The sequence below is a fragment of the Elgaria multicarinata genome, chromosome 19, assembly GCF_023053635.1.
Source record: "Elgaria multicarinata webbii isolate HBS135686 ecotype San Diego chromosome 19, rElgMul1.1.pri, whole genome shotgun sequence".
Taxonomy (NCBI): domain Eukaryota; kingdom Metazoa; phylum Chordata; class Lepidosauria; order Squamata; family Anguidae; genus Elgaria; species Elgaria multicarinata.
In genome coordinates, this window is record NC_086189.1 from 12,449,754 (window position 1) to 12,477,136 (window position 27,383).

Here is a 27,383-nt window from a genome sequence, read left to right on the forward strand (position 1 = left end):
CCCCCTCCCTCCTGCTACCAACTGTCTCTGCAGAGGCCACCAGTGAGGGAGGAAGCAGCAGCCAGGCACTTCTCCATCGTGCCTGGGTCCAGCTCCAGCTGAGAGCCCCCTCCCTCCTGCTGTCAACTGTAACTGCTGAACTTTCCAACTAAGATTATAGTGCCTGAATTTGCTTTCCTTTCCCCCCTCCTCCTCCTCCCTCCCAATCCCCTTTCCTTTTGTGTCATGTCTTTTAGATTGTAAGCCTGTAGGCAGGGACTGTCAAGAAATACTTTTGTAAGCCGCCGTGAGAGCCTTTTTTGGCTGAATGGCGGCATAAAAATCCTTAAATAAATAAATAAAAAATAAAGATCCAGACTTGGAGAATGAGTTCACTATTAATATATAGGACTACCGGGATTCTCCTGCTTTGTCATCATAGTATTTTACGTTGTTGGCTTGAAATGTTCACGACCTCTGCACAACAGAGCAAAGGCGACGGGTGCATATTTATAGGAGTGTAATATTATGCCTTGGCAAAACTGACATCATATAAGCTGCCAAAAAAGAATGTTATCCAGGCAGTGTTTAGCTGGAAAGCTGTAATACGAAATTCACGAGGCCTTTCTGGCAAAAGGAGGAGGTGATTTCCGGTTATTGATAGAGTGTCGTCAGTATACACCATGTTCTACATAAGCAATCTTTTTAATGATCTAGGGTGAGGCCACACCATTCATTGGAAGGAGTTTCAGGAGAGGCAAGAGGCAGTAATCCTTAGCCGGGGGAGCAGGACTACGTCTTACCTTCAGCTTTGGCAGGCGTTTAATGGTCTTCAGAGGCCGAAGGACCCTCAACACTCGCAGGGACTTGATGGTGTTGATATCTTTACCTTTGTTACCTCTGCAAGAGAGAGCACGAGAGCGACAAAGGAAGGCCTTTGGTTCTTGAAGGACTCTGTCAAAAGCCCCCCTTGCTTGGAAGATCTCCACCGAAGGTCTAGGCTGCCCTCCCCAACGGCATTTGCCCTGGTACCCTTCCATCAGCCTTCCCCAAACTGGACCCCTCCAGATGCATTGGACTGCAGCTCCCATCATCCCTAACCAGGGGCCAGACACGACGGGAGTTGGGATTCAACAACATCTGAAGGCGATCTCCAGGTTGGGGGAGGCTGCCTTAGAGATGCAGCAGACTAAGGCTCTTTTTACACCTGAGGATTATCCCAGGAAAACGGAGAGATCATCCCGGCCTGCTCCTGGGATCCCCTGTCATTTGCATGCACAGGGATGATCCCGGGATGATCCCAGGGGAAAAGGCAGGTGTAGAAACGGCCTAACACAGCAAAATGCAGGCAAATCTTCTTTTCTACCACGATGGTGTGGAAAAGAAGCAGAGAGCACAATATGGGGTCGTCGTCATGGGAGCACCCCCACCCCCACCCCCACTGAGATCCTTCAGCCCCCTTTGGTTGTTCAGCTTTTGCTGTCAAAACAAGCACACACAGAAAAAGAGTAAGTTCCTTTCCTACACGGAAACCCATGCAAATAGAACTCTGCCCCCGCCTTCTAGTGTTCCAGCCAATGAATGTAAAGGCACCAGGATGACTGACAAGCACCTATTCAATGGGCACGCCTTTAAAAGAACGTTTGACATTCAGTTTTTATTTTATGACAATGTTGGAGTAAGTCTAATCGCTTTAATTTAGGCAGCACATCGCTTGTCTTTAGATTTGTGCTGCTGCTAAGCAAGAAGGCTCTCCCCACGGGCGCACACGCCAGGCCCATGATAGCCTCTGCTTGCCATCCATGCCTAGATGGTTGATGAAACATAAGCAAGAGGCGGAATGGATTTCCGACAGGAAGCACAGTTGCAGTCAGTCAAGGGCCTACTCAACGGAACGAAGCAGGAGGGACCCCGAACCCAGTGTCGTGTTTCTCAGAACACTCCTGCTTTCGATGGGAGGCAAATGACGAGGCTTGCTAAGTAATCTACAAAGCTTTTATTAAGCAACAAACGTCTCTTCTACCTGAATAGAGTCGAACCTCTTGGAAACGTCCCCCTAGGCAAAACTATGCAAACTAAGCAAGACAATTGTCCGCTCAAGAAGAATAGGAAGCCACTTCCCAAACGGAGGCAGGCTCTGGTGTAATTGAACCGACATTCCCACGCCTGCCTTCCGCACCGTGCGTTTGAGCTTCCGGCGGACCCTAGCATCAGCTAGCTTGTCGGGACACTCACCTCTGGAAGAAGGCACACTTCCCACCGAGTGTGTAGGATTTGGCCTTGAGGAGATAAGCTCTGGAGAGGGCTGACTCCCAGCTGGGGAATCGCCCGTGAGAGCTTCCTCCCACACTGGGACAGGCTGGTTTCCCGAAACAGGGGCAGTAGGGTTAGACATGACACCCAGCAAGAATTCCTTACCGCATTTTGACGTAAGTGAAGTAATACACATTATCATCTAAAGAAGGTAATGCCCATGGGACCATTAAGTCCGGGGTCTGAAATCATCTAACTACACCACCAGCGGCAGTTCTCAGTGGAAGGAGATATAAGTGGGGGGACATCAAGATTCAGAACACACCCTCCCTTTAAATATTTTAAACTTCCCTCCCCGGATACTTTGGTGAGCTACGTCCGCTCCGAAGGATCTGTCGCAAGGGAAAAAGCTCCCCCTGGAGAAAGGAAGCGAGAGCAGAACAGCCTTTCCCAACTGGTAACTCCTGGGTTGGGCCACAAATCCCATCATCCCCATGGGGTTGATGGGAGTTGTGGTCCAACACATCTGGAGAGCACCAGCTTTGGAGAAAGCCAGAGCAGAGTATGATGTGTGGCCAGCGGGTAGCAACGCCTCCCTTGATCTGACCGACAGCTTTTCTTTCATCTCCCGGACACTCCCCGGTTTCCTCTTGAGACTGCATGCCACGCAAACCATGCTGAACCATGTAATATGCACGCGGTATTACATGCCTGTAGTGATAAGCGGTGTTGAGGTTCTGGGCTGTGCATGCAGATGTGGAGATTTGGAGGGGTGGTGTGATTGTGGCGGAGGTATGGATGGCAGAGGGCGTGGCATTCCTTGATTGTCATGTGCAAGGACAGTTCACTTCCAAAGCAAAGGATGCTCTTTGCTTCAATATTGACCTCGGGAATGGAAGGAAAAAAGTTTGCCTTCCTTCCCCATCTCCTCTTCTAAAGGAATATATGCCAAGTCGGCTCAGAATGGCCCAGGAGAACATAAATACGCCCATCAAAAGGAAGGGGTTTTGTGTGTGTGAATGTGGCGCAGAGCAGTAAAGCAGCAGTTTCTGCAGCCGAAACTCTCCCCACGGCCTGAGTTCGATCCCAGCGGAAGCTGGTTTCAGGCAGCCGGCTCGGGTCGACTCAGCCTTCCATCCTCCCTAGGTCGGTAAAATGAGTACCCAGCTAGCTGGGGGAAAGGTAATCACGGCCGGGGAAGGCAACGGCAAACCACCCCGCTATAAGGCCTGCCAAGAAAACGTCAACGAAAGCTGGCGTCCCTCCAAGAGTCAGTAATGACTCAGTGCTTGCACGAGAGGTTCCTTTCCTTTCCTTCCTATTGTAAACCTAACGAACAAATTTTAAGTCGACGGGTTCAGTTTTAGCAGGCCTTGATGTCACCAGACCGTAACAGGTTTCCTGATGTCACAGAACGCATCAACGCGTGCTGCTAATAAGTATAGCTGCCTCAAATCCACAAGCTGTGAAATACAGCTGTGAAAACACTCTTCCCATGCTTTGGTAGTCTTGCTGGCTCACCTTTAGGATCAGTTAGGCCACAGCTAGACCTAAGGTTTATCCTGGGATCATCCAGGGTTCGCCCCTGCCTGAGCACTGGATCCCCTGTGTGTCACCTAGATGAACAGGTTTGACCCCTGGACGATCCAAGGATAAACCTTAGGTCTAGCTATGGCCTTAGATTAGGGACAGGGCCTTCTTAATAGTGGCCCTTAGCTTATGAAATTTCCTCCCAACAGATATGCAGTATTGTCCCCTCTCAGCAGTGGGATTTAAAAAGGCTTTGAGGACACACCTGTTTTGGATTTATGTGTTTCATAATGCTGTTTTAGGGGTGTTTTATTACTGAGGCTCTGGAATATTTTTTGTTGGTTTGTTTTTAAGACTGGCTAAATTATATTTTAAGGTACTGTGGGCTTTTTTGCATTTGACATTTATATACTATTAAATTAAAAATGTTGTGTAATGTATCTGCTGCTTTGGGCAGACGTCGTCCAGGATGATGGCTTATAAATATCTAAATAAATAGGACAGCATTTTTTAAAAAAAGATGAGTAAAATAGAGACGATAGCCTGGATAGCTATTGAAATGGCTGCTCAGTGAATCAGACGGTCTCTTTGTGAAGCCACATTGAGTCATGATATCATTAGACATTCTGGCAGAGGGAGGAGTAGAATGCCCAATTTAAAGCTGCTGGAACAGCCAAACCGCCTTGCCTGATTTCCCTGAACAATGTTGGGGTGGGAAATATGGTTCATTGTTAATGGGTCTTCCACCCCAATTATGCTGGATGCATGTGCCCAGACACACCTTCACTTTCTGACACTCAGAATGGAGGATAAGTATGCAGAACAGGCAAACAGATCGGCATTGTCTTTTCCTGGGCAATGCCTCTTGATCTGCTGCCAATTAGTTTGGCTGCCAATTAGTTTCCGGGTGAAGTATAAAGTGTTGGTTATCACCTTTAAAGCTCTACATGGTTTGGGTCCAGGCTACCTGCGGGATCGCCTTCTCCCATACAATCAGGTCCTCTGGGAAGAATCTACTGCAGTCAGCAAAGACTAGGCTGACAACCATAACCCAGAGGACCTTCTCTTCTGCTGCTCCCAGACTCTGGAATAGCCTGCTGGAGGAGACTCATCAGCTTGACAGTCTTTTAGCATTCAAGAAAGCTGTCAAGACTGATCTCTTCCGGCAGGCCTATCCAGTGGAATTTTAGGATATTTTAGTATGTTTTTAGGATGCTTTTTAAACAGTGTATACCATGTTTTTAATCAGTATTTTATGTTTGTTGTTGCTCTACGCCTCAATCCAATTGGAAAGGCGGGTAAGAAATAAATTATTATTATTATTATTATTATTATTATTATTATTATTATTATTATTATCTGTATGGACTTCTCCTCCGTGGAGAGCTGCAGAAAATTAAGAGCGCACACTGCAGTTTTATGCTGGCCATGAAGAAAGGGAAGCCCCGTTGCTCGGCAGACAGCACAGAAATGCAGAAATCCATCCCTTCTTTGCCAGCCCTTTTGGAAACTTTGAAGATCTCCTCCATCTCATGGGGGTTTGAGAATCGAGCGGTTCATGCACGGCTCACTTCCTGTCTAGATTATTGCGCTTGTATAAGATAAGAGCACTTTGCCTTATCATGAACTTGAAGAATGATTTAAAAATGTACATATGTACATATCCCCCTGGGGCAATATGTCAATCTCCTTTTATAATAAAGCTACCCTTTTCTTACATGTTGTTCCTACCATGTTTCGTAGTATGTATTTTAAATGTTTGCAGCCCCCTGAAGAAGGCCTTGAAAAGGTACAGGCCGGAATGCGTTGGGCTTTACCATCTACATTAAAACGTTCAGCATCCTGAGTATTAATTTCTCCCTTCTTTTCACGTCACTGAACGCTTTTCTCCAACTGCTTTTGCTTGAGGTATCAACACAAACACACACACACGCGCACTGTGGTATAACGAATGGGCTTTGCTCTCACCCTACACTGAAGTCGTGTTTGTGTGGAAAGCGTGCTCCCATTTCCACTGTAGTGGTGAAAGGGTCAGGAAGGGGATAGGAGAATCTCCCTGGCAGGAATGTATTTATCGACAGTGTTCATACTGTGCTCTTCAGCCAGAAAGACTCCAGGACTGGCTTAGAAATGAATCATAACCCTCTAGCTTACAATCTGCCGGTCTGTCCTCACTTGAGGCCACTCCGGGGCGTTCCCAGGCGGAAGGCAACCTGAAGCCGCGGCAGAGGGAGGGACAGTCCCAACCCAGTGCCGTGAAGCCAGCCCACAGGGCATATTTTGGAGCACTTGTCTGGCTGCACCTCAATATCCCCCCGCTTCCTAAAACAGAGCCAGTAATCCACTACAGCCGTCCATTGCAGGTGAATGTCAGCCATATACCATAGAACACGGCCAACAATCTTGTGTGTTGTAAGGGAAGGTCAACAGTATGCCTTAGAACCCAACCAAGAATCTCCTGCAGTTGTGCATCGCAAGGGAATGTCAGTAAGAATGTGTAACTCAGCCATGGTTAGGCCATTAACCCTTTCGCAGCAAATGCTTAGTGAGTGCATTTAAACTGTAGTTATGTAGCCGCCATGATTAGGAATGGTTTGCACGACACCCTAGGCCATAAAGTTTAGCTCAAAATGCTTAACCTCCGTGGCTTAGCGTGTCGTCTGAACAGGGTCCGTGTGTCTCAATGAAGAGCCTTGGTTAGCTTTCTGTTGGACTCCAGGGTTCCCCAGGACATAATTTGAAAGCTTCCCTCTAGCCAGAACAGTATACAGCACAGATCAAGGCGGTGTTGTCTCAAACAGCCCTTGCTGTGATGACGCAAACAGATTGCATATGGCAGCTCTGAAGATTTGGCTTTGTTGGTCTATCTAAAGCAAACGGGAGGTAAAATGAGATCTGATAGTCAAGGAAAGGCAATGTCTCCAGGTGATGAGTAATGGCACAGGCGAGGACAGTACAATGGAATGAGTGAAACACGGATCGTCGGGACGGTGGCCGGGTGAACGTGGCAGGCAATAACAAGGCCACAAGGGACAACAATAATGTATTACCCCATGAAACTCCTACAGAGAAGATCCCAGTGAGAGAAAGACAGAGAAAGAGCACAGTGTCAGTGGCAAGAAAGAAGTGCACATCTACACAGCAACCCCAAAGCAAAATCACACAGAGCGTACGCCGAAGAAACCCAACCCTCCAGCCCTCCATTTCCACAAAGCGAACGGAAGTAAAACGTCGGCGTCCGTGCGTAGCCACCTTTCAAAGGGCAGGGCCAAAGCCCACTTTCAGTTGATGGTGGCAGAGGGAAGGCAGGAATATTGTGCAGTCTTTAGAACACGGTCCAAATGTTTCTGGTGTAGGGGTTAGCGTGCTGGACCTGGGACTGGGAAGGCCTGTCTTTGAATCCCTGCATGGGTTGTGAAATGCACACTGGGTGATATTTCCTCCCTGCCCAATGGTTAGGCACCAAGCTATGTTTTGTGAAGATACAGGGAGATTGGACCAACTATGCATGCCACCCAGAGGTCCTTGGAGAAAGGGGTAGAAATAGGGAGGGATGGACCGGTACTATTTCCGGTCCATGTCAGTTTCACATGTGTTTATTCAGAAGTCTGTTCCATCCTGTTTTCCTATCTGCCCATCTCTTAAAAAAAAGAAGAAGATCTCAATGGAAATGTATACTAGGGTGACCATATGAAAAGGAGGACAGGGCTCCTGTATCTTTAACAGTTGTATTGAAAAGGGAATTTCTGCAGGTGTCATTTGTATAGATGGAGAACCTGGTGAAAGTCCCTCTTCATCACAACAGTTAAAGCTGCCCTCTTTTAAATCTGGTCACTCTACTATAGCTCCTGCAGCTTTAACTGGTGTGATGAAGAGGGAATTTCACCAGGTTCCCCATATATACAAATGACACCTGCAGAAATTCCCTTTTCAATACAACCGCTAAAGATACAGGAGTCCTGTCCTCCTTTTCATATGGTTACCCTATGTATACTTAAAAACATTTTGGAATGTTTTTTTCCCCCTCAAACGATACATATTTCTAAATATTTTCTCTCTCTGTAAGTATGCATGTCGATACATAGTTTATCCCCAAATACACACGTTCGTATGCATTTTGGTCCAATCTTTGAGCCAAAAGTTGGATTGCAGCATTCAGAGAAGTGCGAAATCTGAAGGATAACTAGGTTCCGACATTGGTCACGGCAGTGAGAAACAGGCTGGTTTGTTTTGAAATGTGGATCGAGCATCCCTAAAAAAAATAAAAATCTGTAATAATAATCCTAGGCACTGGACATATATGTTTTTGAATTTGCTATTTTGGGCTGCATTAATAGAAGTATAGCTTCCAAATCACGTGAGGTACTGGTTCCTCTCTGTTCGGCCCTGGTTAGGCCTCATCTAGAGTATTGCGTCCAGTTCTGGGCTCCACAATTCAAGAAGGATGCAGACAAGCTGGAGCGTGTTCAGAGGAGGGCAACCAGGATGATCAGAGGTCTAGAAACAAAGCCCTATGAAGAGAGACTGAAAGAACTGGGCATGTTTAGCCTGGAGAAGAGAAGATGGAGGGGAGACATGATAGCACTCTTCAAATACTTGAAAGGTTGTCACACAGAGGAGGGCCAGGATCTCTTCTCGATCCTCCCAGAGTGCAGGACACGGAATAACGGGCTCAAGTTAAAGGAAGCCAGATTCCGGCTGGACATCAGGAAAAACTTCCTGACTGTTAGAGCAGTGCGACGGTGGAATCAGCTACCTAGGGAGGTTGTGGGCTCTCCCACACTAGAGGCCTTCAAGAGGCAGCTGGACAACCATCTGTCAGGGATGCTTCAGGGTGGATTCCTGCATTGAGCAGGGGGTTGGACTCGATGGCCTTGTAGGCCCCTTCCAACTCTACTATTCTATGATTCTATGATACAAAGAAGCAAACACGGAGAGGTGCACGACAGGGAAGGACAGAGATGTGTATCCTTCTGTTATGCAATGACAAGCTAGGTTTCTGGCAACGCTCTAAGAATCAATGTTTTTTTTTTTAATTTAGTGGTCTGGTTTCCAGGTGCCATAGCTGTCTGGGAAAAGGTGCATCGCCGAAAACCACTGTTCACAATAAATAAAGTTGAGGGAATAAACTTGGCAAATTTTATGAGACCAAGTTAATATACAATCTTTCTGTGGGGAGGCAATCCATCCCTCTTGGTATTAAGTAGGAATCAGGAAACACATAGGATTGGATCCAGATTTACTCATGCTTAAAGTAGACCCATGGAAATCAATGACTTACTTAAGTCCCTTTTCTTAGATATCTGCTCTAAATCCAGATCCAGTCCATAACGCTTAGCAAGAACAATGCTTAGCAACTGGGCTGTTCTAAAGCACGTCTCCCATGGGAGATTATTTAACAATACAGACAAAATCTCAGAAAGGTATCCCCGCCTCTGCTCCAACATCAGGCTGGAAATCTTTGACAAACCACCTGTCTTGCTAGGTTTGGCATGCTTTGTAGATTTCCATCGGCCCCCAAATAGCATGAAACGTCTTAAGCAATTTCTGCTCGCACGACGGAGTGGCTGAGAGTTTGGGTGGTGGGTGGCGTTGGTGGGAGTGCGCTCTTGCAATCCCTGCTCAGCCGTAAAAGCTGACGGGGTGCCCTCGAGTGACTCGCTGTCTCTCCGCAGAGCATCTCGCAACGTTGAGATGTACGTGACTCGATATGCCACACGGTGCTGCGGTTTGTGCCGAAAAGAAGAAACCGAAGTGACTACCGTGGATGCAAATAATATGCTCTTCTCCCTGTCTCATCGTACCAGAACGCAATGAAGCCGCACGGTGGGAGTCGGGTGACAGACAAAAGAAGAGACTTCACACAGCGTGTAGTTGAACTGTGGGATTCAGTACCAGGAAATATTGTGATGGCAGCGGACTTAGATGGACTCAAAAGAGGATTGGACAAATTTATGGAGGAGACAGGAACAGGCTGACCACACCTCTTGCCTCTGGCCCTTCCTGGACTCTGTTTAACTCTGGACTCTGAACCTTGCTTGCATCTGGACATTGCCTTTTGCCTCCGGCCCTGCCTGGGCTCTGTTTGCCGGTTCCACAGCCGTCCATCCCGGCCCCAGCGTTCCTGTGGTGAGGCCTTGCCTCCCACGCCCCAGACCCTGACAACATGGCATGAGTTGCTAAGAAAGTAAAAGCTGCCACCAAGCTGAACTCAGGGAGCCGTTTGTAAAACCCCTCGATGGAAAATATTCCAGAAATCTGCACAGTAACAAAGTATGGGAAAAAGCCCTCCGAAGACACAAGGTCAAAGGATGCAGAGCCCATTTGATTCTGAGTGCACAAATGCAGGACTGATGGTGTTTTTCAACACAGTGTCCCAGAATGAGACACGCATAGTAAGTTAAATTGCTTGGATGTGTTTGTTGCCGCTTTGATGATTAAAACCAAATTAAACAACAAAAACATGCACACTGCCATTAAGCGACCTACCGTGGATTATTTGACAAAGTTTACAATCCTTATGAGCAACTCCAAGCCATCCTCTATCTATCTATCTGTCTATAGACACACACTCATGATTATGTTCTGTAATTTCAGGTTGTGACTCACACATCCTTTATTGGGAAGGAAATGTCTGTTATGTTTGTGCTATACTCTCCAAACCCACGTAAGGGATAGGCGGGTTCCATGGGAATTTATTGTGGTCTGCCTCTTGTTGCAAAGATAGCAGCAGCAACAAGTTAGAAGACCTGACAACTTATACTGTCTCCCAGAGAATTTCCCTTCCTTTCTTAGAGATTGGGGTTGGATCCAGACTTGGTCAAGAATCATAGAATAGTTGAGTCAGAAGAGGCCTACAAGGCCATCGAGTCCATGCTTAGAGCAAACCACTGAAATCAATGGAATTTCAGTTACTCATTGTCATGACACCCAGCCCGCAGCAGAGGATTCTGATATTGGTAAAACATAGGCTACTTTCTCAGGGGTAGGACAGTCACTGCTTTATATAGGGACCTCCCAGGCAGCCCTGCTATCACTCACTGGCTCAGAGGATGAGTCCGCAGAGACGTCTCAAACTACAAAATTAGGACAAGGGACCTTTAACAGCCCAGTCAGCTGCTTCAGGAGGGGCAAAGCTGACAACACTTTCAGCCTACAGTTGCCTTTAGCTCCCTGCTGAGACAACAGCCTCCTATTGTTCTATTACAGGAGTGCTGAACCTCTTTCAGCCTTAGGAAGGGTATTTCAACCTTTTATAATGGGGGGAAACTGTACAAAAGCTGGGGGAAGTACCTATCGATGGTGGTTGGGGATTAGGGAATGGGATCAGGGAAGAGGATGTGCCCATCTTGGGAGCTGGGGAAGGCCAGTCACAAGTCCACATGTTACGAGATGTTATGAGGACCTAGCAATCCAAGTGGGTTGATCTCCCACACTAGAGGCCTTCAAGAGGCAGCTGGGCAACCATCTGTCAGGGATGCTTTAGGGTGGATTCCTGCATTGAGCAGGGGGTTGGACTCGATGGCCTTAGAGGCCCCTTCCAACTCTACTATTCTATGATTCTATGATCTCCCACAGGGAAATGAAAAAGCATGGGGCGGGGTGGGGAAAAGACCATAAGAACATCAGAATAGCCCTGCTGGATCAGACCAAGGGTCCATCTAGTCCAGAACTCTGTTCACACAGTGGCCAATCAGTTGACGACCAGGGTCCCACAAAGCAGGACATGGTTCAACAGCACCCTCCCACCCATGTTCCCCAGCAACTGCTGCCCACAGGCTTACTGCCTTGAATACTGGAGTTAGCACACAACCCTCAAGGGCTAGTAGCCATGGATAGCCTTCGCCTCCAGAATGCATCCAAACCATCCCTTAAGCGTTAGATCCCTGAGCTGAGTGTGCAATTAAGATGAGAAGGCACTGGAGGTCACACGTATGTGCTGTGAAGGCCTAATTTTCGGGAAGGGGGCTCCCAATACCCCTGAAAAACATGTGAGAAGGCAACATCAAGAAGCACCAAGGCTGGAATTCATTAAGCAACAAATGAAAACGTTTGACCCAGGTACGCACTTTTGGGGCTAACTAGCTGACATGTAGCAAGACAAGGTAAGAGCAGGAGAAGAATGTTCCCTAGCTCTTGGATGGGAAAGGGACTCCCTGTCCTTGAACGCCCAGCCAGAAAACTGTTGTTTACTCTTAGCGCTCTATCTGAGTGCTCATAAAGGTCCAGCCTCTTTCAGGGCCAACAGTGTGATGCCCGCAAACCCTTAGAGGAGTCCAACAACTTCCAAGTTACGAAAAGGGACAAGAAATTCTCCGCATCTCGTGACAGACACACACCTAAAACCAGGCAAAAGGGGAAACTTCCCTTCGGGATGTGCACGCTTTTGAGTCACCAAATCTACACGGGGATTGTTGACTATGAAACGCCTTTCCGGGAAAAGCAACTGGCGAATCAGCGGCATTTCCAATTCAGTGCCGCCGCTTTCCAGCTCAGGAAATCAGAGCCCGTAAAGAAAAGCTACTTACGAAAAGGCGAAGGCTACAAGAGCCCCACTGACCACAATAAAATCCAGGATGTTCCAGAGGTCGCGGAAATAGGCGCCAGGATGAAGCAGCAGGCCGAGATCAATCATCTTTGGAGAAAGCAAAAGCAGAGCAAAAGATATGAGACCTACAGGAAGAAAACAGACAGAGATAGAAAAAAGCCTAGGGGGACAACACGCCATGGCATTCCTGATTGGTACTGCTGTTTTAAAACTGAACAGATCTTCTACTCTGTCTTCCAAGAGGGGTTTCACTATAAAGACAACAAGGCCTAGAACAACTCCGTCCTGCACTCATAGAGAATCGTGGCTGGGCATTGCATCACTCTGCCTTTTTCTAACTCAGTGATAGGGATGGACTGTTTTTCCCCAGCATTGCTTTCTCTTTTTCCAACCTTAAGTTCAATTTGACCCATTTCTGCATCAGTTGGCAATTTTTTTTAAAAAAAAAGCCCAGCACTACAGCGGTGGCCAAAATTGTGCACGCTTTTTGAAATTGTCACGTTTTGCAACTTTGCGTGCTTATAGAACATGTTCTGTTTCACGAAATTCAAATCCATTGAAAGACCTGATTCACATACCGTATTTCTTCGATTGTAAGATGCCATCGATTGTAAGACGCACACTAATTTCAGTACCACCAACAGGGGAAAAAAACCTCTAAGACACACCCGCGATTCTAAGACGCACCCCATTTTTAGAGATGTTTATATGGGGGGGAAAGTGTGTCTTAGAATCGAAGAAATAGGGTAATACAACAATCCTGATTCTTTTCCTGGGTGTCCAATCCACTCTTCTTTTTTGTGTGTGCTGTTGCTCTATTTATGATGTATGTACATACACTTTTAATTGGAGAAATACTTCAAATATTCACACAATCTGCAATTGCACTTCAGTTACAGAAAAAAGCATATTGACTTTCCCCAACTTGAAACATGATGTATCGCAGCTACTGCCATGGGATTGGTCCCCAGAACAAGGACTGTGATTGGCCAGTAGGGTTTGCAGTTCCAATCCGCTTCTTCACTCAATCACACCTGTGTTTGTTTTACACTAAAGTAAGCATAACTTTTTTGTACTGCAGATATCTGCATTCTGTTTTTTTGTATTGAATTCAGCATTACATTCTCTTTCAATTGATATATAAACATTTGAATTTTGTGAAACAGAACATTTTCTATAAGCATGCAAAGTTGCAAAACATGAACATTTCAAAAAGTGTCCACAATTTTGGCCACCACCGTAATGCGTTTGTGTGTGCATTTCTCCTAACGTACAGATTTTTACGCACAATTTTTGGCCGAATATACAAATTTTTGGCAAGCAATTTCCCTAATATAATACACTTTTGTGTTTAATTTCAGTAATGTATGCATTTTTGTATGTGCATTTTTCATTGAAGAACCTCATCGCAAATTCGGAAAAGTATGACTATTGAGGTATAATTGGTTCGTGTATTGGTTCGGGAGAATCAATACATGAATTTGTTCAGTTTCTATTAGAGCATGAACTGAACAATTTTTCCCTCCATCACAACTCAGTGTTGGATTAATTTCTTCTTCATCCCCACTCAGTATTGAGTTGTTGCTGCTGCTGTTATTTATATTTCTATACTGCCCAATAGCTGAATTTTTAGGGCAGTTCACAAAACAAGTCTTAAAACCATAAAACACAAATAGACAGAGCAAAGGATTAGTCCTGCCACCAGTTCAATTTTTACTTTTCCCCAGCCATGTTTGAAAGTTATTCCTTAAATATGTGGCCGATTTCTTAGACTGCGTATTTCCAAATATATAAAAACACTAATGATGAGGGCCACTGCTCACAGAAACCTTTTTGATCATTTAAACGCCCCAGAACTGTTTAAGGACGCAGACAAGCTGGAGCGTGTTCAGAGGAGGGCAACCAGGATGATCAGGGGTCTAGAAACAAAGCCCTATGAAGAGAGACTGGAAGAATTGGGCATGTGTAGCCTGGAGAAGAGAAGATTGAGGGGAGACATGAGAGCACTCTTCAAAGACTTGAAAGGTTGTCACACAGAGGAGGGCCAAGATCTCTTCTTGATCATCCCAGAGTGCAGGACACGGAATAATGGGCTCAAGTTACAGGAAGCCAGATTCCGGCTGGACATCAGGAAAAACTTCTTGACTATTAGAGCAGTACGACAATGGAACCAGTGACCTAGGGAGGTCATGAGCTCTCCCACCCTAGAGGCCTTCAAGAGGCAGCTGGACAACCATCTGTCAGGGATGCTTTAGGGTGGATTCCTGCATTGAGGAGGCGGTTGGACTCGATGGCCTTGTAGGCCCCTTCCAACTCTGCTATTCTATGATTCTAAGTGATGCTTGACAAATGGCAACCCTCCCAAATTAAAGGGAAACCATGGAGTCCTAAATTCCTCAGACTTATTTTGACCTTTTGAAAGGGCAAGCTTAAACGTTTCTACTCAGAAATCAGCCCCACTGATTTTAATGGTACTTACTCCCAGGTAAGAACGTCTAGAATCCTGAATGTCTCAACTGATGTATCAATTTCTCCATTAACAGTCTCTTTCATACTGATTCTTTAATGATGGTAAAGAACTATTTTAACTATGGTTAGTAATGACGTGATCAACCAAAAATAAACCAATAACAGGAGATAACGTTAGTGCAAAGAACCTTATGCACTCTGGGAGGGGCCGTGGCTCAGTGTGATAGAGCACATATTTTGCAAGCAGAAAACCCCAAGTTCAATCCCTGACATCTCCAGGTAGGGCTGGAAAAATTCATGCCTGAAATCCTGGAGAATTACTACCGGTCAGTGTTGGAAATACTGGGCTAGGTGGTCTGACTCAGTCTAAGGCATCTTCCTACATTCCTAATGGAAAGAGATTCTTACCTTTATCACCATCTCAAACGTAAAGACACCTGTAAATATATAATCCAGGTACTTGAGGGCCTAAAAATCAGAATGAGAAGTTTGAAAGGAGGCAGTGTGAATTTCATCTGGACAAAAGCAGCAGAGAAAATGCAAAGCTTCTACAGAGACAGAATTGGTTTATTACGACAGCTTAAGGATCCAAAGGGGTTTCTCTTAGGAATCCATGTGGTGTCTCAATTAAAATCAGAGGCAGGCTTTGCTCAGAGAATGCCAGGGGCTGTCAGGGCTAGAATCAGGAGTCCATGCACAGTCGCTCTATGTAATGGACTACCAGAGCTGTTGTCTGGAGCATCTCTTTATGCTGCAAAGGCTTCTGGAAGCCTCTGCTTTGGCTTCCCTCAACAGGAAGGACTATAAAACAGCCTGAGGGCAGAATTTAATTTCGGAGAAGGTCACTGCAGTGGTGGGGTGGGTGAGGCCAAAGGCGTGGGGCCTAAGGTTCCAGCATACTGTGCGGACAGATTGCTTACCTGTAACTGTGGTTCTTTGAGAGACCTTCTGTGAACTCACACATATGGGTTATGTGCCTGCACAGAACAGTCATTCAGAACATGACTGCACAGAACAGTCATTCAGGACAGTGCTTAGGTGGTGTTTACCAATCTGTGCTTTTCCAGGCATGGCTCTGGCCTGCCACTCAGTTCGAATCTGCCACAGCAGAGGACATTTTGAGGGCTAGACGTCAAAGCAGGGAAGGGAGTGGTTTTTGTGAGTTCACAGATGAACACACGAAGAACCACAGTTACAGGTAAGCCACACACACGCACATTGTTGGATCCTGGAATGGATCCTGGTTATGTTTCCAGGGATTTACTAATTGCTGAGGAGCTGGAGGAATCAGAAGACTCAGCAGAAAACCTAAAGGTCAACGTTGCACCTGGACATTGATGTCATGATTGAATAATTGGTAACTTGATTGTTTCAATTAAGGGATTGCAAGCAGTTGCATCACTGTACAGTTAGCCTATAAAAAGGAATGTATTCCCATGTACATGTATCAGAAATGATCGCTCTATCAGAGCTGTATTGACTGACCGTATGTAAGTATTTGTATTTGTGATTGCCATAACTAAATTTTATTTTTATATGCCAGTAAAGGTTTCTTTAAACCTACTGAAAGTCTCAGTCTTAATCTGTGTCTGTGCTGACTTTGCTGGAAACCGCTGCAAAACTCTGTTATAAGGTTATTGGCCAGAAGCCCAGTCTGGCAATAACTAAAATAAGGTTGTAAATATTAGACCATCATATCCCAATACACATTTCCATAGTTAGACAAAAGGCAACAGTCCTCTTTGCAAGTGTGCAATGGCCCAGTTAGTCTACTAGAACCCTATCAAACCTTGACCAGGCAGCCAGGGCTCAAGATGGGACTATGTTTTCTAGGTCTCAAAAGACCTGGTGGTTGGCCAGGTTGCCTCTGCAACAGGGATGAGTCCTCTCTTCATCCCATACCCAAGCAACCGCAGATTGCAGGAATAATGTCCATGGTCAAGCCCTCCAAAATGTGTGGGAGATTGTAAGGTAGGCCTTTGTGGCGATACCCACCTTTCTGTCCCTTAGGTTTGTATGCGTTTGTATGCGGAATTTTTGACTGAGTGGGTGTGGCTAGTGATGCTGTGAAAGGGGGGGAGGGAGGAGTATAAATGGGTTGGCCGACGGGATTGTGGGTAGTTTTTAGTTTGAGTTTGTTTGGTTTGAAGTCTGGGGTTTTAGTCTGGCTTGTGTTTCGTGAGAGTGTTTGGAGTGAGAAGAGATAGAATTTTAAGGGACTTGGGATTGTTGTTTTGAATATAAAAATATGCAGATTTGTTAAATTTCAATAAACTTTACTTTGTGTTTTGTCACCACAAACCATGTGTCAGCTCGGATTTATTACCTGCTAGATTATACAGTGTTACAACATCTAGCAATACACCTGCAGTTCAGTACCTCAGTAATAGAACCTATTTGCCAAAATACCTTGTTCCCTCACATGTAAGGGAGAGGTTGTGTTGGTTTTACCCTTTCCTCGGGGTTTTCAAGAGGTAGCGCTTGGCTTGAGAAGGGCGTGCTAGGCAAGGCCTTCTGGGTGAGGTCTGTGCCGTTGCAGCCTTCCTTACAAATACCTCCCTCATATCCTGGAATAGCAACTTTAGCAGCAATGTCTGAAGCTCATCAGGGGGTTGGAGTTGATGGCCTTGTAGGCCCCTTCCAACTCTGCTATTCTATGATCCTATGAAAACTGGGCGGAATGTGGTTCCTCACCTCGTTCCTTGGTGACTCAGCTTGGACAGGATCTTCGGCAGCCAATGCAATGCTGCTGAGCGCAATGACAATGAGGATGACCATCTCAAAGTAGCGCATGTTCACGATGTAATGGCACAGGCGCCGGATTCTGTAAGAGTCAAGCAAAAACGACAACAACAACACACACACACAAGCCGAAACAGAAAGAAGAGTTGGGCCTGCCTCATGCTGCCGCACAAGGGCACCATCACAGAAACCATAACATTGGTAGGGAACTTGTTTGATACTCGTGTTAGAAAGGGAAATGGAGGGCTGATGCCAGCACTTGGCATCCGTGGCAAGTGGCCAGTACCCCATCCAGGCTCACCACTGACAACTGCCCCTGTTTAGATTCCCCCCCTCGCTACACAGAACTCTTGAGTACTGAGCAGCTAGCCGCCATTTTAATTCCCCACAATGGCCCCGACATGGGGCCTGTTCAGACAACACACTAAGCCAGGGCTAGGCCGCTAATCCTTTTGCAGAAAACGGTGAGAATTCTCATTTAAACTGTGGTTATGTAGCCACCATTGTTAGGAATGGTTCACACATCACGCTAATTCACGGCTCACGCAATACGCTCAGGGTAGGCTCAGGAGAGATAAAAGGAAGCCCAGCTACATGCAGCATGTCATTAAACGATAGAGTTTGCTACCATGAAATACAGTAACGTCTGCCATCTTGGATGGTTTTAAGAGGGGATTGCACAAATGCATGGGGCATAAGGTTATCAATGGCTACTAGTCTTGATGTATATCAGAGGCAGTATGCTTATATACACCAGTAGCCAGGGAACATGAGTGAGAGGGTGCCCTTGCATTCACGTCATCTTTGTTAGCTTCCTGTAGGCAACTGGGTGAAGATAATGCTGGACTAGTCTTTTGGACCGTTCCAGCATGACTCTTACGTTCTTGCGGCCTAGATAATTTTAAGAAACAAAGCCAAGTCTACGTTCACTAGGTAGGAAGGCAGCTGAGATAACTTACGGGTTGGTAGGACTTAAAACGAACATGGAGCTGTAAGGCAGGATTGGTTTGGGTCCGCTGTTCGTCAAGTCATTATCAGCATCCATGTCTTTCTTCTCTTCTGTTTTACTTTCAAATTCAACGTTGTTCACTGCAGTGTTGATAAAAGCAAAGGGGGACTGAAATCAGGCTTCACACGGATTAAAGCTTTTCACAACCAGTTATCTGACTGATGCCCACCGATGGATGGATGGATGAATTCACCCAGGTTCATAATTTATTACTTATGTCTAATGTTGTACTAGGCACCATGCAAAGTAGCAAGAGATTAATAGAGGAGACTGGGCTCTCGGGGTAGATAGTTGCAGTTCATTCCTGCAGGAGGAAGAGAGCTCGCCCCTGCCTGCTCCCGGGATCCCCTGTGTGTCATTTACATGAACAGGGATGATCCCGGGATAAACCTTAAGTCTAGCTAAGGCCTGTGCTACCTCCTAGCCCCCAATAGCAGTGACATCTCAAAAGATAAGCCAGAACAATTATTATTATTATTATTGTTATTTATTTATTCATATAGCACCATCAGTGTACATGGTGCTGTACAGAGTAAAACAATAAAATACCAAAACCCTGCCGCGTAGGCTTACATTCTAATAGAATCATAATAAACAATAAGAAGGGGAAGAGAACCAAACAGGCACAGAGTAGAGTAAAACTAACAGTATAAAAGTCAGATCAAAATCAAGTTTTAAAAGCTTTAGAAAAAAGAAAAGTTTTTAGCTGAGCTTTAAAAACTGCAATTGAACTTGTAGTTCGCAAATGTTCTGGAAGCGCATCCCAGGCGTAAGGGGCAGCGGAAGAAAATGGACGAAGCCGAGCAAGGGAAGTAGAGACCCTTGGGTGGGTAAGAAACATGGCATCAGAGGAGCGAAGAGCACAAGCGGGGCAATAGTGTGAGATGAGAGAGGAGAGATAGGAAGGAGCTAGACTGTGAAAAGCTTTGTAGGTCAACAGGAGAAGTTTATATTGGATTCTGAGGTGAATTGGAAGCCAATGAAGAGATTTCAGAAGTGGAGTAACATGGTCAGAGCGGCAAGCCAAGAAGATGATCTTAGCAGCAGAGTGGTGAACAGAAACCAACAAACTGATGTGAGGAGAAGGAAGGCCAGTGAGAAGAAGGTTGCAGTAGTCCAACCGAGAAATAACCAATGCATGAACAAGAGTCTGTTTGCAAAGGAACATTCCTCATGAGAAAATACTCCTTGTGAGAAGGGCGCTCATGAGGAAGATTTTTTTCTCAGATAATAATAATAATGATTTCTGATTAGCTGCAGCTGAGTCCTGGGTGGGGCTCTGGAAGCTCTAGCTCATATGCCTGAGTTCAAGGCAGGGAGGACTGCTGGAACTGAACTCTGAAATAAAACTAAGGATCCCTAGTATATGCCCCACAATTACAAGAGGTTTGATTGGTGGTTACATGGGACAGGGGCTTTTCTGTGCCCAAACTCTGGTTATGGAATTCCCTCTTGGAGGAGTTGAGATTAACCTCATCCCTGATGCTGTTTAGATGGGTAGAGAAAATGTTCTTGTTCCCCTGGGATTTTAACAGCATTTAATATATGATTGAAAGTTTTAATTTTCCTCCTTTGATGTTCAGGGCTTGTTAGGGCTGTAAAGTGCCATTAAAATGCTTTTATAAATAAATAAAAGATGGGCCAAAGTGGAAAAATTTGGTCCATTTTGATTTGCTACCCAATAACTTAACATGATCCATACATATCACAATGCATTATTGCCTATTCAATTGAAAGCAACGCCTTCTTTCCCAACCACACCCATTACTCAGAAAACCCAGCAAGAATTGTTGGTCTGAGGTTCAATCCCTGGCATCTCCAGTTGTTGTTTTTTAAGGTAAGGTCGCAGGTGATAGGAAGGACCTTTGCCTAAGAGCCTAGATTGGGGTTAAGGAACCTGTGGCCCCCCCAGATATCATAGAATCATAGAATAGCAGAGTTGGAAGGGGCCTACAAGGCCATCGAGTCCAACCCCCTGCTCAATGCAGGAATCCACCCTAAAGCATACCTGACAGATGGTTGTCCAGCTGCCTCTTGAAGGCCTCTAGTGTGGGAGAGCCCACAACCTCCCTAGGTAACTGATTCCATTGTCGTACTGCTCTAACAGTCAGGAAGTTTTTCCTGATCTCCAGCCGGAATCTGGCTTCCTTTAACTTGAGCCCTTTATTCTGTGTCCTGCACTCTGGGAGGATTGAGAAGAGATCCTGGCCCTCCTCTGTGTGACAACCTTTTAAGTCTTTAAAGAGGGCTATCATGTCTCCCCTCAATCTTCTCTTCTCCAGGCTAAACATGCCCAATTCTTTCAGTCTCTCTTCATCGGGCTTTGTTTCCAGACCCCTGATCATCCTGGTTGCCCTCCTCTGAACACGCTCCAGCTTGTCTGCGTCCTTCTTGAATTGTGGAGCCCAGAACTGGACGCAATACTCTAGATGAGGCCTAACCAGGGCTGAATAGAGAGGAACCAGTACCTCACGTGATTTGGAAGCTATACTTCTATTAATGCAGCCCAAAATAGCATTTGCCTTTCTTGGTTGTTGGACTACATCTCCCATAATTCACACTTCTACCCTAGACATCTGCTGCCAGACAGAGTAGACAAACCTGGCGTAGATGGACAAATAAGGTGACTTTCCACCAGGTAGCTTCCTATGTTGAAAGCACTCACTTGGTATGATAGCAGCTTCCCCAAGTGGGGCTGTGACAGTGACAGGAATGTTCACAGTGGCAGTTTTGTCCAGAGATGGCTGACCCATGCGGGTGACATTCTTCTGGTTGTCAGCATCCTCCGGCTGTTCAGGCACCCTCTGCAGGCAGGTGCTGGGCAGGGTGTGCAGGGGGGCAACAGTCACACTCCCACCAGCCTCGGTGTCGCCTTGACCTTCCCTGAGGACATAAAAACAGAGAATATAATAAACTCAACCTTCTGGGCTGCTGCCCTTGCAAAGTTTCTTTAGGCTAGGCCAAAAGTAGACCCGGAACTGGTCAGATGCTCGGATGATCTGTACAAAAACTAGCCTTCATACAGAGAACACGATGACCTTCTTGGGAATGCCTACCGAAAAAGGTACGTTTGCGGTAAGTGCCAAAAAGCCAGAAGGGTTGGTGCCTGTGTAATTTGTGGCAGTATGGAATTCCATGGAGCTGACGCTATGAACTCAAGGTCCTATTGGAAGCCACGATGGACCCAGCCTCTGAAATCTTGGGTACCACCAGGAGGGTATCTCCTGATGAGCACATCAATGGAGCAGGTTGGTAGAAGATCCAGGGTTCTTTTAAGTCTCCAGGTCCTGAGTTGTTACGGCTTTGTAAACCTGGTCCGGCAGCACACAGGCAGTTAGTGAAGCTCACTCGGGCATATGTGTTCGGCTGGCAATAAGCCACTCCTTAGACATAGGGCTTAGCTAGAAGGGGCTTTATCCCGGGGCGAATCCCAGGATTGTCCCTGTGCGTCCACATGACACACAGGGGATCCCGGGATCAGGGAGGGATCACACCTCCCTTGCCCTGGGATAAAGCCCTCCCCTTTGGCTCCAGTTTTTCCGCGGTCCTGGGCTGAGCCCGAGACCACGGAACGTGTGGCCAGGTGCCGCGAGTCGACCCGGCTCCGCGCGATTCCTTGCGAGGAGCCTGGGGTAAGGTGGGGGGAGTGGGGGAACTAATGTAAATTTTAAAAAGGACTTATCTTTAGCGCACAAGCGTTCATGCGCTGCTGGTCCTTTTAAAAAAAATTAAAAATGGCAGACGTGACATCTCTCCTGCTGAGGTCGTCGCGCGTCACATGTAGACAGAGGAGGGATCTCGCATTAAACACAATGCGAGATCTTCCCTCCTCTGTTGTGGGATAGCAGTAGGTCTAGCTAAGGCCATAGTTGGGAAGGACTATATACACCCATATGAACCTGTCCATGTTGTAAGATCGTCTTCAAACACCCTACTCACTGGCTCACCGCTAAGATTACAAGGTTGACAGGCACTAGACAAAGGTCTAGTCTATGGTGGGCCCTACCCTATGGGATTCCCTCCCAAAATATATACTGGCTTGCTCTACAGTTGCTTTTAGGAGGACTTTAAAATCATAAATATTTCCTCTGGCTTTTAATTGAAAATCTATTATTGTACTTACTGCTGCTTCATATTTAAACGTTATTACGTTGTATTGTATTATAATTGGATTATTTTAACATTGTTTACATTGAAGGTGCTTTTATACTTTTGCTGATATATAATTTTATCGTGGAATATTGTAAGCTGCCTTGGAAAGATGATGGTCTTGAAAGGCAGAGAAGAAATATATTAAATAAGTAAATAAAACAAATAAAAGGAGGCGGGAAATGTCATGAACACACCTCTCTAATATTTCATCTGGGCTTATATTCCCTTGGAGCAGAGAGGCACTTAGAATAGGTAAGCAAATGTTACCATCAACAAGGAGAGACAATACCGTATTTCTTCGATTCTAAGACGCACTTTTTACCCCAACTTAGAATCAAAGCTTTTTTTTCTGTTAGTGGTACTGAAATTAGTGTGCATCTTACAATTGATGGCGTCTTAGAATCAAAGATTCTAAGGAGAGACTAAAAGAGGGACATTTAACGTGGTTACATTATCTTCAATTAGAACAATGGACGAAGAAATGGTTATAGGATAATGGAGAGTGTAGAGCTATTATGAAATTTGAGGAGCTGATCTTAAAAAAAGAAAATGAGAAAAGAGAAAACAAATCAATAAAAGGTTTAACGAGTGAAATATATAGAATATTAGTGGAAAAGGGAGAGATGGAAAGTGTAGGTAAGATGGTATGGAAAACCGACTTGAAGGAACAAATAGAGCAACAGAGTTGGGAAGGGATATGGAAACAACGAGTGTTGAGAAATATTTCTTTGAGGATAAAAGAAAATTATTACAAGCTTGTCTGGAGGTGGTACTTAACCCCTGTGAAATTAAATAAAATAAATAAGATAAATTCAGCAATATGTTGGCAAGGTTGTCAAGAGAAAGGAACGTATTTACATATGTGGTGGGAATGCGAATTTGTACAAAAATTATGGAAAATGGTGCTTAAAGAGATAAAAGAAATTTTAGGAATGGAGATTGAAGAGACACTGATAGTGGCATTGTGATCATTATACGGAGAATTGAATTGTAATAAAGAGACAAAAGAATTGATAACGAATTTGTTAACAGCAGCAAGATTAATGATATCTAGGAACTGGAAGGTTCAAGGGGATTATCATATAGAAGATTGGTATAAAGAAATATGGGATATCGCTATTAATGATAAATTAACATGTAATATAAAAGTTAGAAGAGGAATGATAAAAATGAATGATTTTTGAGGGAATATGGAAACAGTTTCTAGAATTTGTATTATTAAAGGGGAGAGGGGAAACACCTCCAGAGGAAGCAATGAGGTTTTGGAAACATGAATAAGATCCCGTGGTTGGGGGGAGCACTTTTATGCTAAGTATGATTATGTTAAGAGAATTAAGTTAGAATATATGTTTATCAAATGTTTATTTCACATTATTGTTTACTATGTAGTATTGTTTTATATTGTATTGATGTATTGTTTAATGTATTAAATAAAAAAAATTACAAAAAAAAAAAAAGTATCGAAGAAATACGGTATGTTACTTTTTCCAGCATTCCACATTATGTTCCCCTGCCTGGTCCACTCCATTTTCAATAATAATAATAATAATAATAATAATAATAATAATAATAATAATAATAATATTCTGCTGAACAGCCTAGGCTCTCTGGGCAGTTTACAACTAAAACCAAAATCTTACAATCCAGACTAAAACTTAAAACTTTAAAAATCACATAAAACCAGAATAAGTGCATGTCTACACTTCCCGCCGTTCCGGGAGGGAGGGAGGGGGGAGGATCTCACAGTATTTTGCTCGTGAGATCCTCCCCTTTGGACAAACGGCGCGCACAACATCTCGGGAGGAACGAGGGATGTCACGGCCACCATTTTTTATTATTATTTTTACTGAAGGTGAGTGTGTGAGCACTCCAACGGGAAAGTAAGTTTTAAAAAAAAATCACCCCCAATGGGCACAGAGCGCCTGAAGAGCTCCGTGCCCCATGCCTGGGTCCTGGCTTCTCACGGAGCAGGGACAAAACCAGGACGGCCGTCCACACCTCCGATCCCGAGACTGCGGGGAAAATTGGGCTAAAAGCCATCCCAGTTATCCCGGGGAAATGGAGGGATCTTCCCTCCCTACCCCTGGGATCCCCTGTGCATCATGTGGATGCACAGGGATGGTTCCGGGGCGATCCCCGGGATAAGGCATGGTGTAGACATGACCTAAGTTACAGTCCAGGGAAGGCTTGTCTAAAATGATATGTTTTTAGGAGGCGTTTAAAAGGCATTACATTTTCCGCCTCCCGAAACACACGAGGGAGGGTTGTCCACCACGCCTTTCTAAAGCAATGTACTTCGAACTCCAGAATATAGCACATTGCTTGATCCGAAGTACAGACCTAGCAGTTGAACCGGCATCCTCACACCCACGGCATCACCCGGGCAGAGTCTGCCACTCGGCTGACTCACCTTGGCTGGTGATTCCTCAGCTCCTTCTCCCCCGGTTCGCCCTCCTTCTCCCCGTTCTCTTTGTCCACCGACTCGTAAGTCGAGAGGGCCTTGTGCCGCAGCTTGTGCCGTCTGTGGGGTTCTTCTCCGCCCTCTCCTTTGGAGCCCGGATCTCCTTCCCGGTTACCGGGCCTGGACCCTCCCCGGTGCCGTGAACGGCGCTCCGTCTTGGTTCCGTTGATGTTCCCGTTGCCTTCTTTGGCTTGCCGCTCGGCTGAGTGCCGGTGGACGTGGTGTCGCCTGTGCTCCCTCTCGGCTCCTTCCTCCACTGACCCACGGCGGTGATGGCGTCTACCTCCGTCCTGGTTTCGGTTGCGCTCACTTTTACCTTCCTTCCCACCTCCCTCGCCCTCCTTGCTGCGGCTCCTATGCGGCCGATGGCGTTCGTCTTTATGGTTCGTGCCGGATTCCCCATTCTCTTCCTTGGGCGCCTGGCTCTTTTCCTGCTCGGCTGCCTTGTCTTTCTCCCGATGCCGGTGCTGCTTCCGAAGGCCCTCGCTGCTCTCAGCTGGAAGGGCCTTCCCCGGCTCGGCTGTTTCCTGCCCATCGATGGGACTTAACTTATTGATGTTGTTGCTACGACCGTCACTCCTTGGTTCGACAACCAAGGGCCGGTCCAAGTGAGTCTTCATATCCGGACGGATGTGGAGGTTGGTAGCATAGCGCACCCTGTCCTCTGGATCCAGTTCGTTGTACAGCGCTTCGCAGCTGGTCCGGAAGTTGTGCATCCGGATCTGGCTGGTCCTTTGCTCCCACACCGATTTCGACTTGGAGGCGTTCTGCTGTTTGCTGCAGAAGAGAGACGGGGTGAGAGAGAGAGAGAGGAACAGGGGAAGGAGAAGATGGAGGAGGGAAGAAGGGGAGCAGCAGCAGAGAGAGGTTATCACTATCTAATTTGGCTAGAACGATGACATGATGACAGCTTCAGCAAAATGGCTGCAGGCATGAAGACGGGGCGGCCCCAACAAAAGCAAGGAAATGAACCCTCTAAACTTCTGTCGGATGGGAAATTGGAGATATTTCAGGCTAAGCCGATGACAACCCACTGTTCGTTTTAGATCAAATTCCCAAGGTGGGTTACAGTAAATAAATAAATAAATCTAAAACAACAAGAATAACGAAAGGGTCCATAAAACCAGCAGAACAAGAGAGGAAAACACTGAAAGGCACAGGGGACAGCATAAAAACTGACATCAAATGAAACAGTAGATTAGAACCTTTCAGTCTAAGCAACCAGACCCAGGGCAAGAACGCATTAGGAAATAAACACACATTAAAAAGGACGACCTTTTTAATAATGTGCTGCTTTTAATATCATATTAGTTTTAAATGTTTCAATTAGTTAGATGTATTTTATGGCGTTTGCATTTGTGTTGTACCCCGCCTCGATCCAGAGGGAGAGGCGGGTAACAAATAAATAAATATATTATTATTATTATTATTATTATTATTATTATTATTATCTGTGCCCCAAGGTTTAAGTGCCTTTTAATTCCGCATCCGTGATGTTGGATGCGGAATTAAAAGGCACTTAAACCTTGGGGCACAGATAATAATCTACTGCTTTAAAGCGCTTTATAACAGTTTTGACAACTGTTGGGGCCCAGGACACACTTCCTAGACAGTTGTCAAAACTGTTATAAAGCGCTTTAAAGCAGAAGTGTAGATCCGGCCTTGGAGGGTGCCCTGGGGTGAGAGCAGACGGGGGTCTGTTCTACCAGCTTCTGAGTAGGCACTATGGAATACAACCCAATGTATTGGTTGTTTTTCAATTATCTTTTATTGTAGGCACCTTGGGCCACAGCTAGACCTCAGGTTTATCCTGGGATCATCCAGGGTTCGCCCCTGCCTGAGCACTGGATCCCCTGTGTGTCACCTAGATGAACAGGTTTGACCCCTGATTTGGAAGAAAGAAGATTTGTGACTGCCCATGGAGCAGTTAGCATAACCACCTCCATTTTTAACAGGAAACTGTAAAGTCTCCATTGCACACCAAGCAAAATGTCATAATGCCCTGTATGAGAATGTCTCCTTGTGTGCGTCCTTGCATCCTTGATTACTAATATAAACAAGAGTCCTGGCTCCAGCTGTCTGTGTCGAAGTTAACTCTCTGTAACTTACTGTCAGGCCAAAGGTATTGTTTACAGGACTGTTTAGCATAATTAGCTATGCCCCAGTGTTATATTCTGATTGGTTAATGCTGCTACTGGGCCCTGCCCCTTGAAAGCTTTAATACTGTACCATATTCCCTA

The 27,383-nt window shown here is 45.6% G+C and overlaps 1 protein-coding gene across 1 annotated transcript in view; it reads right to left on the minus strand.

Moving 5' to 3' along the window:
* The window catches only part of CACNA1B (calcium voltage-gated channel subunit alpha1 B), a 292,665-nt gene that overhangs the window by 72,078 nt on the left and 193,204 nt on the right, over positions 1–27,383 (minus strand). The window contains exons 21-27 of the mRNA XM_063144790.1: positions 25,093–25,920; positions 21,196–21,413; positions 18,481–18,610; positions 17,474–17,603; positions 15,188–15,247; positions 12,291–12,397; positions 783–879 (exon numbers count right to left, since the gene is read on the minus strand). Coding sequence (XP_063000860.1) covers positions 783–879; positions 12,291–12,397; positions 15,188–15,247; positions 17,474–17,603; positions 18,481–18,610; positions 21,196–21,413; positions 25,093–25,920 — 1,570 coding nt within the window. The remainder of the gene's footprint in view (positions 1–782; positions 880–12,290; positions 12,398–15,187; positions 15,248–17,473; positions 17,604–18,480; positions 18,611–21,195; positions 21,414–25,092; positions 25,921–27,383) is intronic.